Source organism: Ostrea edulis, chromosome 4 (genome assembly GCF_947568905.1).
Source record: "Ostrea edulis chromosome 4, xbOstEdul1.1, whole genome shotgun sequence".
Lineage (NCBI taxonomy): Eukaryota > Metazoa > Mollusca > Bivalvia > Ostreida > Ostreidae > Ostrea > Ostrea edulis.
In genome coordinates, this window is record NC_079167.1 from 43,530,770 (window position 1) to 43,543,663 (window position 12,894).

The 12,894-nt window shown below is 36.5% G+C and overlaps 1 protein-coding gene and 1 long non-coding RNA gene across 4 annotated transcripts; one reads left to right on the forward strand and one right to left on the reverse strand.

Annotated features, from left to right (window-relative positions):
• Positions 1–275: 275 nt before the first annotated feature.
• On the forward strand, positions 276–9,841 carry LOC125670009 (NFX1-type zinc finger-containing protein 1-like). Of its 3 annotated transcripts, none has more exons than XM_048904902.2 (4): positions 276–409; positions 3,716–8,938; positions 9,026–9,183; positions 9,512–9,841. In XM_048904902.2, exons 2-3 carry the CDS (start codon positions 3,742–3,744, stop codon positions 9,172–9,174), a joined length of 5,346 nt encoding a protein of 1,781 aa, XP_048760859.2. In that variant the 5' UTR covers positions 276–409; positions 3,716–3,741; the 3' UTR covers positions 9,175–9,183; positions 9,512–9,841. The 3 variants fall into 3 exon arrangements, with proteins under 3 accessions (XP_048760859.2, XP_048760858.2, XP_048760857.2); XM_048904901.2 differs by lacking the exon at positions 276–409 and adding an exon at positions 3,242–3,459; XM_048904900.2 differs by lacking the exon at positions 276–409 and having other exon boundaries at positions 3,242–8,938.
• Positions 9,749–12,647, reverse strand: LOC125670010 (uncharacterized). The gene is made up of 4 exons (XR_007368091.2): positions 12,018–12,647; positions 11,273–11,425; positions 10,996–11,106; positions 9,749–10,806 (listed from the first exon to the last, which is right to left on the reverse strand). It is a non-coding gene; the product is annotated as an uncharacterized LOC125670010 (long non-coding RNA).
• Positions 12,648–12,894: the final 247 nt, after the last annotated feature.

The window sequence follows — 12,894 nt, forward strand, 5'->3', positions numbered from 1 at the left end:
CCGTATACATATTAGTGATTTTACAATACATATGTATTAGTATGAGATATATAAAAATAAGTTATAGTGATTTTACAATACATATTATGTATTAGTATGAGATATACATAACGATGACTTTCCGTTCGCGCTGTACATTTCTGTTTTCGTCGATCATAATAAGCTTTCTGGGTTTACATAATGATATTGGTATATTACGTATTATATTTTCTGTCCCGATCCGTCTTCCGTCCCGCGTTTTAGTAATACCACTTCACGGGTATTGCCTCCTGCTGGGTATTTAATATTTTCAGAAAATGCAACTTGTGTTTTAATAATGATCCCATTTCGCAGAATTTAACGAGTAACCCTGTAGAAATTCCACTGTGTCTAACAACATTAAACCAGATACTCAATGGATTTGCACACAGTAAGTTTATCATTATTTTCTCTATGAACAAATATCTGTAAAACAAAAATCTGCTCATGACAGGAAAACGGATCAGACTAAACTATTCAGATAATATAAAATTCTATATCATCAAAGCTGATGACTATCACTTTTTGGCAATACGATATTAAGAACTTTTTTTTCCACAGCAGATTGTATATTATGTCAGTGTATATCTGGTAAAGAGCCCTAAGTGTTCAGGGGCGGATCCAGGAATTGCGTTTATGGGGGGGGGGGTACTTTATGAGGCAAGGGGTCTGGGGGAAACCCTGGTGGGGGCCAAGGGGACGAAGCCCCCGGAAGCTCCTGGATTTTACAGATTTTAAAGGGCTTGGAATATGTCTCCTAATTAGTCATTTGTACTACATTTTTTGTATTTTCTATCATTTTTAATAAGGTGAAATTAATAAAATGACGCAAATTTTAAGGGTTTTTGGAAGAAAAAAATTAAGTTCTCCCAATAAAGTAATTTTAAAAAGAAAACAAAAGGTTTTGTCATTCATTTCTCCGAGAGTGGAAGAAATTATTGCTTCTTTTATCGTTGAAAACATTTTTCTAAATAAGATACCACGATTTACCTTAGATTTGAAAATTTTAGGGAGGGCGCCCCCCCCCCCCCCCCCCCACCCCCCCGCCCCCTCTTAAATCCGCCACTGGTGTTATGACCATTAGCGCCATGTATATACTAAACTGCATTCCTTAACAAAAATTTAAACATACTTTCAATTCATTCTGTACCTCATGTCGCGACAGGCGTTGTCACACTGCTAAGACCCTTTGATCTATCGTGTGGTACGTAACTTCCGTTTGCATATAAATTGCTTAATAGGAAACATTATGTTTAAATATAATAAAATGAAATATTCCAAACACTAAAACCTACTCAATTGTGCTCAGAATTAACTTGTAAATTGAAAACAATCTGCTTTAAACGAAACTTTTACACTTATATCTAACTAACATGGCACGAACCTTGTTTACACAACAAAGAATTGTGAGCTCTGCATCTCCCATGTACCTCGACAATTGACATTCAAATTTTTGTTGACCATTAGACATACCTTAGTTAAGCATTCTAAACACTAAAAATGGAAAAATGAAATTTGAAAAATGTCAGTTCAAATCGTGTCCATGTTCCTTTAATTTGTTTTGTTTTTGTATATATATATAGAGAGAGAGGGGGGGAGGGAGAGAGAGAGATAATAGTTACTTTTCGCAATGATCGGTAAAAGTATAGGTAAAAATTAAAATGAAACACGAAGACGTTTAGTAAAGCTTTACTAAACGTCTTCGTGTTTCATTTTTATTTTTTACCTATATATATATATATATATATATATATATATATATAACGATCTAGTTCGTCAATACAACCTCGCATTGGGTCAAATGCTGTCTGACGTGTTTCATACCGATTGTTAAGCCGTTCTTGGCACTCTGATTTTGACTGCGGATAACTCCGTTTACCTGATCAGGATATAGGGCTCACGGCGGGTGTGACCGGTCAACAGGGGATGCTTACTCCTCTTAGGCACCTGATCCCACCTCTGGTGTGTGCAGGGTCAGTGTTTGCCCAACTCTCTATTTTGTATTGGTTATAGGAGTTATGAAATTGGTCAGTGTTCGTTATCTTCACCTTGCATATACATGTATATTTGTCTTGTTTCAAATTTCATACCTATTACGATAATGTTTCTCTGGAAAAGATTAGGAATAATATTAGATTGACAAGAACCTCTAAATATTGGCGGATTATACACTTAAGGCCAAAAAAAAAATATTTATATGTTGGCTTCTACTTTCACCTGAAAATGTTTAAGGGTCGGTAAGTAAGCTTTTTAAAAACATATTTAGTAGTCTACTATGCATAAAATACAATAATTTAGTAATCAAATAAAAGTTATAATATTTCTTCCTGTGTACAGTAAACAAATACTGTTTTTGTCAAGTATTAGTAGTGCATAATAAATAATAAATGTACTATTGTTAGGAACGGAGTCTATAGATTTTATTTCCTTGTTGTAGTAATGACATTAGCATCAAGCTTCATGGTGCCATTGTACTAATCTCGGCTGAGATTCTTCGGACTGACTCTGCCGCCGAACCTTCGTGCCTGGAAATTCACGGCCACCTTCAACCGGTGCTAGCAAAATTTTACTGTACACCTTGGCAACAATGTTATTCGCTTCATATAAGTCATTCGTTTGTTAAACTAACTTCCCATCACTATTAGTCATACATTGAGTACCATTTAGATATGTAAATTCCCAGTTAAAGCCATTAACTTGTTCTTCTATTCAAAAGATGGCGTCCATGACGTATATCGTGGTGCACTAAACACCCAAACTACTAAAACCCTGACAACCCTGACTCGACTTTACCAAGCACAACCTTTGCCATTGATAAACTTTTAATGTTTTATTTATGAATTTTTAAATAACATATTTAATGATCGTGTATATTTCTTTAAGTTTAAGGAATTCATGCACACTTTTAATTAGATCATTTAGGGGGTTGGGGTTTGCTGATAATCAGGAATGAAAAAAAACCCTGACCAATATACAATTCATAAATTTTGCTTAATAGCTGACATGGTTCATGAATTTTATATATAGTCTTCCTTGCTTGACTACATAGATAAAACTGTAAATCTATAGACAAAATTTATGTTAGTAAGGTTAATCAGGGTTATTGAAAGGTCGGGTATTTAGTGTGCCCTGATATACTGTCATGGATGCCATCTTTTGAATTGAAAAACAAGTGGTTGTTTTAATTCCAAATTTAACATAACTAAACGGTAAGAAATGCATTGCACACGGTGATGGAAAGTTCGTTTAATATATAAATAACTTAACAGAAGCAGACAACATTGTTGTCAAGGTGCACAATAATTGTCTGCACTGACTGAAGTTGACTTGTAAATTTGACCTATGAAGGACTGTCCTGATATTCGGCAACGGCTTGTGTACAAATATCCAGCCGAGCCGAATCTCAGCCCAGATTACTACCATTAGCCATGGTTCTTGTGTGTAAGATCACGATCACTATTTTCATATAATGCTTGAAATTTAGGTTCGAGAATGGGAAAAAATGTGTTGGGGTCGACAGAAATTTTTAGGGTCGGTCGGGAAAGTGGAAACCAACATATATTTTTTGGCCTACTGTATATACATGCAAATACTATTTGATATTCATGTATGAAATGTATTCCAAAATCATTATATACATCGCTATTGCATGTGTTCGAATTAAAAACCAAATCTAAATTTAGCGTATTTCATACAGGTAAAGATATTTTCCCAAAACAGAACATGGGTCGACGGAAGAGAACACGATCATACGACTCATACCGCCAGTTCAGACCAAAACGACCGCGAGAGAAAAGCCCTTTCAATTTTCATACGTACACACAGTATGTTAGACAGCAAGATGTAAGAGAGGAAACTGAAATTACAGAGGATATATCTGATAACGAACTTCCACAAGACACCGACGAGTCATCGCCAAGTGAACTAGATGATGTCAAGGACACGCTTAGCTCCACCGGAACATTAGAAGATAGTGACGTCAAACGCATTCTCCACCACTTGGTAGCGGTCTTTGACAGCAAGACAGATTCTGTACGTTCACTTTTAGTGAAATATGACTTTTTCCACAGGTCTGATGTTTTTTGTATGGTGACAGAATCATTGAAATCAGCAAATGAAGACCCAGAAGAATGGCTGGAAAACTTAGTGCTTCTCGTTATATCGATTGCAGAACAAAGCAATATCAGTAGCAGATACACCAAAACTATATTAGGGCTTCTTTCACAGACAAAATGCATCAGAGATCCAGTAATCAAGGACCAGATAAAAAATGCTATCGCCGCATTGCAAATAAGAGAAAACCTTGAAAATCTCCAAGATGACGGGGATTCCCAAATCAGCCTGTCTATCGAAATAAAGGAGGAGCTGCGGGGTTTAGTCAGCTTTCCTATTCTACCCACGGCACAGATGATACGTTTGAACCAGCATCTTCCAATTTTACCTCGAGCCTTAAAGGAGTCTCACAAAAGCCCTGCTCATTACTTAATCGAACAATATAGTCTCTTTCTCGAAGATTTCATTGGCCCATTACGCAAAGGGATTGGACACTATATGGAATACGTCATGTCAACGGATAAGAAGGAGAGGTTTAAGGACGACAATATCCGGATATATAAACGAATACGCCTTCTTGATGACAAATGTGTCCCTGGTTCCGGCGTTGGTTTAGAGGTGCAGTTTGACATGAACAGTTTCAAGAAGATTCGCTGGGATTGTTGTAGCTTTTTGCAATATGGGAATCTCGTCTGCTTGACCTATGATAACTGTGACGTATTAGTATATGCATTGATTGCAAACCGAGATCTGAGACAACTGACAGAAGGGAAAGTCTTATTAAAGATCTTGAATGATGATCAACAGAGTATCAACAATTTAAGACGAGTACAAGAAAGCCGCCTCGTCATGATTGAAAGCAAATCATTTTATATGGTTTATGATCACACACTGAGATCGCTGAAGGATATGGCACTTAGAATGCTGGACAAAAATGAAAATATTCCATTAGCGAAGTATTTGGCTCATCTAGATCCAGAAGTCTTGGAACCTCTTTACACACGTGAAGAGAATTATAGTGTAAAAAGGGTTAATTTTCGGTGTTTATTGACGCGAGAGAAACAGCAATCAACACCATACATGATTGTTCCTATTCTTGATGTGGAAAAATGGCCAACATCGGAAGAAATGGGTCTCAACGAGTATCAATATCAAGCGCTCAAAATGTGCCTGACCAAGAGAATTGGTATCCTTCAAGGCCCGCCTGGGACCGGGAAAACTTGGATGGGATTACGAATAATGAAATTTTTACTCGATAACAAAAGAGTTTTAGAGAGAGGAGAGAGACGACCTATTTTGTTACTCAGCCATACCAACCACGCACTCGATCAGTTCTTCGAAAGAGTGTTGGATTTAGATTGTCACAGTCCTCGTTTTTCAGATAAGAATAGACAGATGCCTTTTGTTAGAGTAGGGGGTAGATGTGCAAATGAGCGAGTTAATGCATTCTCACTGAAAGAACACAGAAAGCGAGACCGAGTGTGGAGTGACAACAGATGGCGTATCAAAAAATCAACAAAATACGTCAAATACATCGATGCGTTTTGTATTTTCTTACAGCAGGGCATCGTGTCATTAGAGTTTTTAGAAGAACGGAATGTCATACATTATCGGCATTTCTGGTCCTTGAAAAATAACTTTAGATTGCATAAGCATTTCCTCCGTTATGAGGATGCTATTCTTATAGCTTGGCTATGCATTCCTCATGCTGGAACCAATCTGAACAGTTTTCTCAGTAGAATGCATCAACCACAGGAAGTAGATACAGCGGAATTGGATTATTTATTTATACAAGAAAATCAGAAAAGAGTTCTTGATGACGATGATGATGAAAGCGAAATACTTGAAGCTATTTTCTCCTCTTTTGTACTTACAGAATGTACCAACAACGTAAAATGTAACACACGGCCTCGTTTGCCTTTTTGGCAGAAGCTTTCTACTGAAAAGAGCAAAGTATTGATGTCATATGTTAAAAGAAATCTGCGCAACAAAGATGATGTTATGCCTTTTCAGAGCGTGCGACGTATTCAAAACGTATGGAATCTTAATCTCGGAGACCGCTGGAGACTTTATAGGTTTTGGATTAGAGAAGTTGCAATACATTTTCAAAGAGAAAGAGATGTTGTAGTTTCTCATTTCAATAGAACAAATCAGAATGAATCAGATCTACGATTCAGACAAAACCTGCGTATTCTGAGTTCCTGTCAGATGGTAGGAATGACGACTACTGGCGCCGCGTCAAACATGGAGCTTTTAAAAGCGGTACAACCACGAATTGTAGTGGTGGAGGAGGCTGCTCAGGTTCACGAACAACACATTCTTGGCTGTTTGACGAAGGACATACAACATCTGATTTTGATTGGTGACCATCAGCAGTTGCGTCCTACAATAAATAATTATGAACTCAGGTGTTCCCACAAAACAGATGTCTCATTGATGGAGAGACTTGTCATGAATGGTTTTCCTTTCCAATGTTTGACTCTGCAGCACAGAATGAGACCAGAAATATCATGCTTGCTGACGCCAGCAATTTATCCATCTCTTCAAGACCATTCAACAGTTCTGGCATATCCGAATGTAAAAGGGATGAAGCACAGCATCTTTTTCATCGATCATCAAAATCCTGAAAACCAGACGACCCACTCAACCAGTTATACGAATGACTTTGAAGTTGAAATGATAGCGGAGCTGTACAAATACCTTATTTTGCAGGGATATGCAGATTCAGATATTACGATTTTATCTGCCTATAACGATCAAGTTAGAAAAATCAGGAAAAGAGTGTCTGAGATTTCCCAACAAATAGAGATGCACAGAAATCGATGCATCCAGCAACGAGTCCACATCACAGCAGTGGATAATTTTCAAGGAGAAGAAAACAAAATTATCTTATTGTCTCTTGTTCGCAGTAATAAGAACTGTAAGTTAGGGCATCTGGGTGATCCTCAAAGAATCTGTGTTTTGTTGTCAAGAGCCAAGGAAGGGTTTTATGCTATCGGTAATTTTCAGATGTTGTATGACCGCGGAAACAATCTTTGGATGAAGGTCATTACAAAAGCAAAAGACAAGGGTATTTTGGGAGACGCGATACCTCTCTATTGCGAGAACCATCCTGAAAAGGTCACTAGTATTTCTATTCCACAGGATTTTGAAAAAGCCAGAGATGGTGGATGCGATCAGCCCTGTTCTACGCAGCTTCAGTGTGGACATATTTGTGAAAAGAGATGCCACATTGGCAACTCCGTTCACGAAAGCGAATGTCGAAAACCATGCCTTAAGAAACTGTGCGATGAGGGACATCTTTGTCCTAAGAAGTGTTATGAGAAATGTGGGCCGTGTAAGAAACAAGTGAGGAAACAATATTCCACTTGCAAGCACGAGGTACGCCTTCCTTGTCACCAAAATCTCGAAAAACCATGTGAAGCAGAATGCGCAAGAGAACGAAAGTGCGGTCATCCGTGTAAGTTGAGTTGTAATATAGATTGTGATTCATCTCCATGTCAAGTGAAGGTAAAAGCAATACACCAAAATTGCCATCATGAATCAACAGTAAAATGTTGTGATAAGGAGAATTTTACATGCAATGTCAAGTGCAAGAAAACTCTTCAGTGTGGTCACCGTTGCCAGGGTAATTGTAATAGTTGCTCAAATGGGAGATTGCATATTCCTTGTAAAAATAGTTGTTCGCGTGTGCTTATCTGTGGACATGTATGTGATTATTCTCACATTTGTCAGGATGTGTGTCCTCCCTGTAAGAAAGATTGCGAAAGAAAAAATTTGCATAACAAAGAAATCCCCGGTTCCTGTGATGAACGTTGTAAATCGGATAAGAAACAACGTAATTGGCAATCTAACTTGAGATGCAAAGACGGTGTGCTCTGTCCTGAACAGGACTTAGAAGATGGTGAACTTGTTCCGCATAATAGAAGATGCAGAAAGATTTTGAAATGTCGACACAGGTGCACCGGCTTACGTGAGGAAAAATGTCCAGAGCTCTGTAAAAGGTGCGACAGAGCTGCATTACGAGAAATATTTTTCGGAACAGAGGAGGACGAAGATGCACTTTTTATTCAACTCATAGACTGCAGACATATATTTGAAGTAGAATCAATGGATACTTACATGCAGTCAGATTCTACCGAATACTCTGTTAAAGGTAGGGAGGTTGCTTTGAAAAAGTGTCCGAAATGTGAAACGCCGATACGGAGAAGTCATAGATACCAAAATATCATCAGACAGACACACCATGATATTGAAGAGGTACATAGAAAGCTAGAGGAAGAGAGAGATCAGTTACTTTTTGAAAAATATGGTAATATGGAAAAATATTCAGATTTCATAGCCCGTATCCTCCATTTAGAATCAAATGTATGTGAAAGTCAAAATCTTAAAACTGTTTATCTCAAATATATTTTGGGAGTAAAGTCACGGAACAATAAGCTTCGGGCATGTTCTGAATTATCTACACATCCGGAAATAAGGAATTCAAATCTTGTCATAATTAGATGGATTTTTAATCATGCCAACACCATTTTTACCCAAATTGAACTCGAACAATTTACCGATGAGGTAGAGAGGTATGTGTTGTATGCAGACCTTATTCTAATGAAAAATCAATTAGATAGCCTATGTCTAGAAAATATATGTCAAACTGACAGAGACCTCCTTGAGTCTCAGATAACCAAGCTGCGGTGCCCTGATGGTGACACATTCGATCGTGAAGACATTGTTATAGCCACGTCAGTGTTTGATGAACTGAAAAGAAAAGCTCCCTCCTCCTCTGTGCAGTGTTCTGAAGAACCCAGAAGAATTTATGTAAATAATGTTGCATACAGAAAGCATGGACAGTGGTTCAAATGTGAAAGTGGTAAGTCTGTTTAAAAAATTTCCCGACTGGTCGTCAGTAAGCTGAATTGACAATAAAATAATTTCTATTCATCACATGTCTTTTTAGGACACATTTACATCAGCGCTGACGGCGCCACTGCAGATTGTCCAGAATGTCGACCAGTGCAATCTGACCCTACCCACGACCCGCAAGACGATGGTACATTGAGGATCGAAACACTCCGATCCGCAGGGGATTGTGCAGAAAGCGACTAATTTAACTGAGTATATCTTAACATTCTGAACAGTGTGTAACATGACGTGTGCTATACAATTAATATGGAAACACAGTTTCAGTCATCCATTTCTAAACGTGATTCAGCAGTGATTTATATGATTTGTTCTTGATGAAAAAGAAATTAGTGTAGATGAACTTTAAATTTTTGGAGTATTTTTGCTCATGCTAATGTTCTTTATAAACTTTACTTGCATCAAGTTTTGATCTATGTCAAAATAAGTATGCATATTGCAGTATAATATTTTCACCACTAATCCGAGCACTTGTAAATCATGTATATTTTATTAATACATGTAATGACATTTGCCATTTTAGAATGTGATGCAAGGGATGGTTCGCTGCACCTTAAAACAAAATTTGAATATTGGCATCAGATTCAAGGACAACACCACCTGAAAGACACCCAATGCTGTGATTTGCTAGTGTGGATTCCTAGTGACACTCAAATAATTCACATTGACAAAGATGTATTATGGTCAACCTTTTAAGTGTGATAGAGTTTAATAATAATAATGAAGTATTTTTGCAGTCTAAAACACACACACACATAACCACATGTACATATACTTTATTATGATATCAGTGGTGCATCTATCAAAGTTATGTAATTACATGTATATTTATTGAATAAACATTATAGACAGAGTTTTTCTTATTTTAGATGAACCAAAATACATGTATACATGTATAGAAACAGTGTCCAGCTTTACAAAAATCATTCAATTACATGCATTTACTAAAACAATGGATTTTACTTCTTTTTTAATAATGCAGATTTGAAAACCTTCAGAATGAGAACAAAAGGCTTTATATTTGATTGTATATTGTTTAACGTTCCTCTCGAGAATATTTCATTCTGATGGAGACGTTCCAAAGGGCTTTATATTCATATGAATATAAAAGGCTTTATATTTATATAAATATGTAGAAAAGTTATATTGCATATATGGTATTCATTACTTTTAACTTTAAAAATTCAATGTGGCAGGTATGTGCAGATTTAAGGTATATATATATACATGCAATTAATCTAATAAGTTTGTAGGATTTATCTGCAATCTCCTTCAAAAGGGGAACCTGCAAATTCACATGATCCACACAAATCTGAAATATTTTGTCAGATCAATATCTATACTATGATAGAATATGGCTAAGGAATTTTAAAAAAAAAAATTATTCTCTCATTTTCCCATCCAACATGGATTCTGCATCTGGAAATTTTATAGCAAAGTTGTGCATCTTCTTTTGAGAAGTGGGATTTATTTGTAAGAAAGAAGTGTCATGTCATTTGGAAGTTTGTCAAATATACAAAATCCTTTGTCCGCCAGGAATATATCACCAACTTGCAACTTCTCTAAAATGCCACAATGGTTCACAATTGCCAAATTAGATTTGTATCCAGCATACAGATTGGAAATAAGCTGCATTAGGTGTAATACACATTAAGGTCTTTTCTTTGTGGCGACTCTTGACATTACTGCAAGCGAAAAACTGGCTATTCATATCAATTTGGTCATATTAGGTCACTTCTGTTGCATCTATTGCAATCTTCAATTCTTCTGACTTTTATATTTCAGTTGAATGGACACTTCCAACAGTGTTCATGATCCCTTCAAACAAAATTTCATGAATATATGAAAAATATACACAGAAAATGGTGTATACAGCAACATTTATACCCCCTAAAATTACTAGGTAATTGAATATTGTGAAACCTGCGCTGACCTGTGAAATTGATAACTAGTCAGTGTATAGAAAGTGCATTGTTCATTTTTCCTTAACGAACCGCTTAAACATACCTTTCCAGGCTCTTTCAATTATGATGTTCCCAATTGTCAAGGATGGTTTCCTTTAATTAAGCAAGTATATTTCTCATTGCAAGTTTACAGCATCATAGTCTTCAAGGGAAGCTGTAAGAACAAAAGCAATACCATTATAGTATTTGGTGTGCATATAAATTTAGATAACATTGAAATGAGAATGAAGAAAATACAGAAAAACCACCTGACACTAAACTTAACAACCGTTGTAACTTCCTGGTTTGATGTACTAGAATACTTGTATCGTACACTGTACCTTTTTAAATCTTGAGGGTTTGATGTTGTGTGCTCGTGATCATGTAGATCCACTTCATTGTTGTCTGGTACAGATATATTGGTAGCAGTATCAACTTCGGTTCCTACATGTACGTTTCAAGCAGATGCTTCTGCAGGTTTCGTAACTTTGTGTCTATGAAAAAAAAGTGATATACCATAAGTTGCTGTTTTTATTGACTTAAAGTGGCTCACTACACAACAAAGTTGTTGTTTCTGAAATCAGCACAGAATATGAGTGTTACAATCATTCTTTTCAAGGCCATGTGTCACTTTTACATAATTATACAATAAAGATATATGCCAGTTCTCTTGAAACACAATACAAAATTTAATCAAGCAGGAGCCTATAAAAAGGCAAGTAGTATCAAGGGTGTCCTGTCAACCCTTTCCCCTTTTCCTAGCAAGGTTATTTTTTCTATATTGATACAATAAATAAGTGTTCCTTCCCCTTTTCAGACAGAAGGGAATTATGTAGTAAAAGATGTTAATAAATGTTGAAATCAATAACAAAGAACCCCCCCCCCCCCCATTTATGAAATTGTAGTACGTGTACATGTAATTTTTTGCTCTTATTATTTCATTTTTATCAGTTCGTCTGTCAAAATCTTTTGTAGGCCTACCCCCTCTGAAATATTTAAACAACACGTCCAGTACATTCTGTCAGTTTACAGACACGTGTGTTAATTTGACATGATTATTCGTTGAATTGTGATAATATTACGTACCTACATCTTTGTATCCACCGCTTCCTTACTGTAGCATCGACTAGGAACCTAAATAAACTACATGTCAGGGTTTTCCCAGTCTCATGTATGCAACCGATCGCTTAACAATACACCAAATTACATATTAGCGCCGATTCTCTGTTACGACTTTATATATTCCACATGTTGTTGTACCCGGAAGTAGTAAAACCGAAAGTGAAACCCAACGAGACTTACAGACCCTATTACTGGTAGGGTCAGAGAAGAAAAAACATCACTTACATGTACCATTTTCAAAAGCGTCTCAACAGGCCAGTCATTAAAGAATAGAAAAGTAATCAAGCTACATCAAGTTCAACTACATAAATGTTTTAGTTATTCACCACACATTAAAAGTCTTTACTGAACAAAAACAAAAAACAAAAAACCACAGTTCAAACACATAGAAATGATTCATGCAGGAGGTGGTTTATTAAAACGCCTACAAATGATTACTTTTCATACTCTATTCCAATATACTCGAGTATCACAATATTGACTGCGGTTTGTAGTGTGATAATTGTCCATGTCGTGTAGGATTCTATAAACATTATAGAGGACACATCACTCAGTATTTTCCAATACACCATAACAAATTACCTTTATATTATATCATATGCGCAATTTCTTAATGACGTACACTCATACCAATATACAATATCAAAAATATACAATTCTATTATCCTTTATGGGCATGATCAAAATATCGATGCCGGATAAAATCTAAATTCAAATACATGTAGTTAGGGGATGGGGGATGTGGTCTATTAGTTTCTGTTGTGTTAGGGGTGGTGGATGTGGTCTATTAGTTTCTGTTGTGTTAGGGGGTGGGGATGTGGCCTCTTAGTTTCTGTTGTGT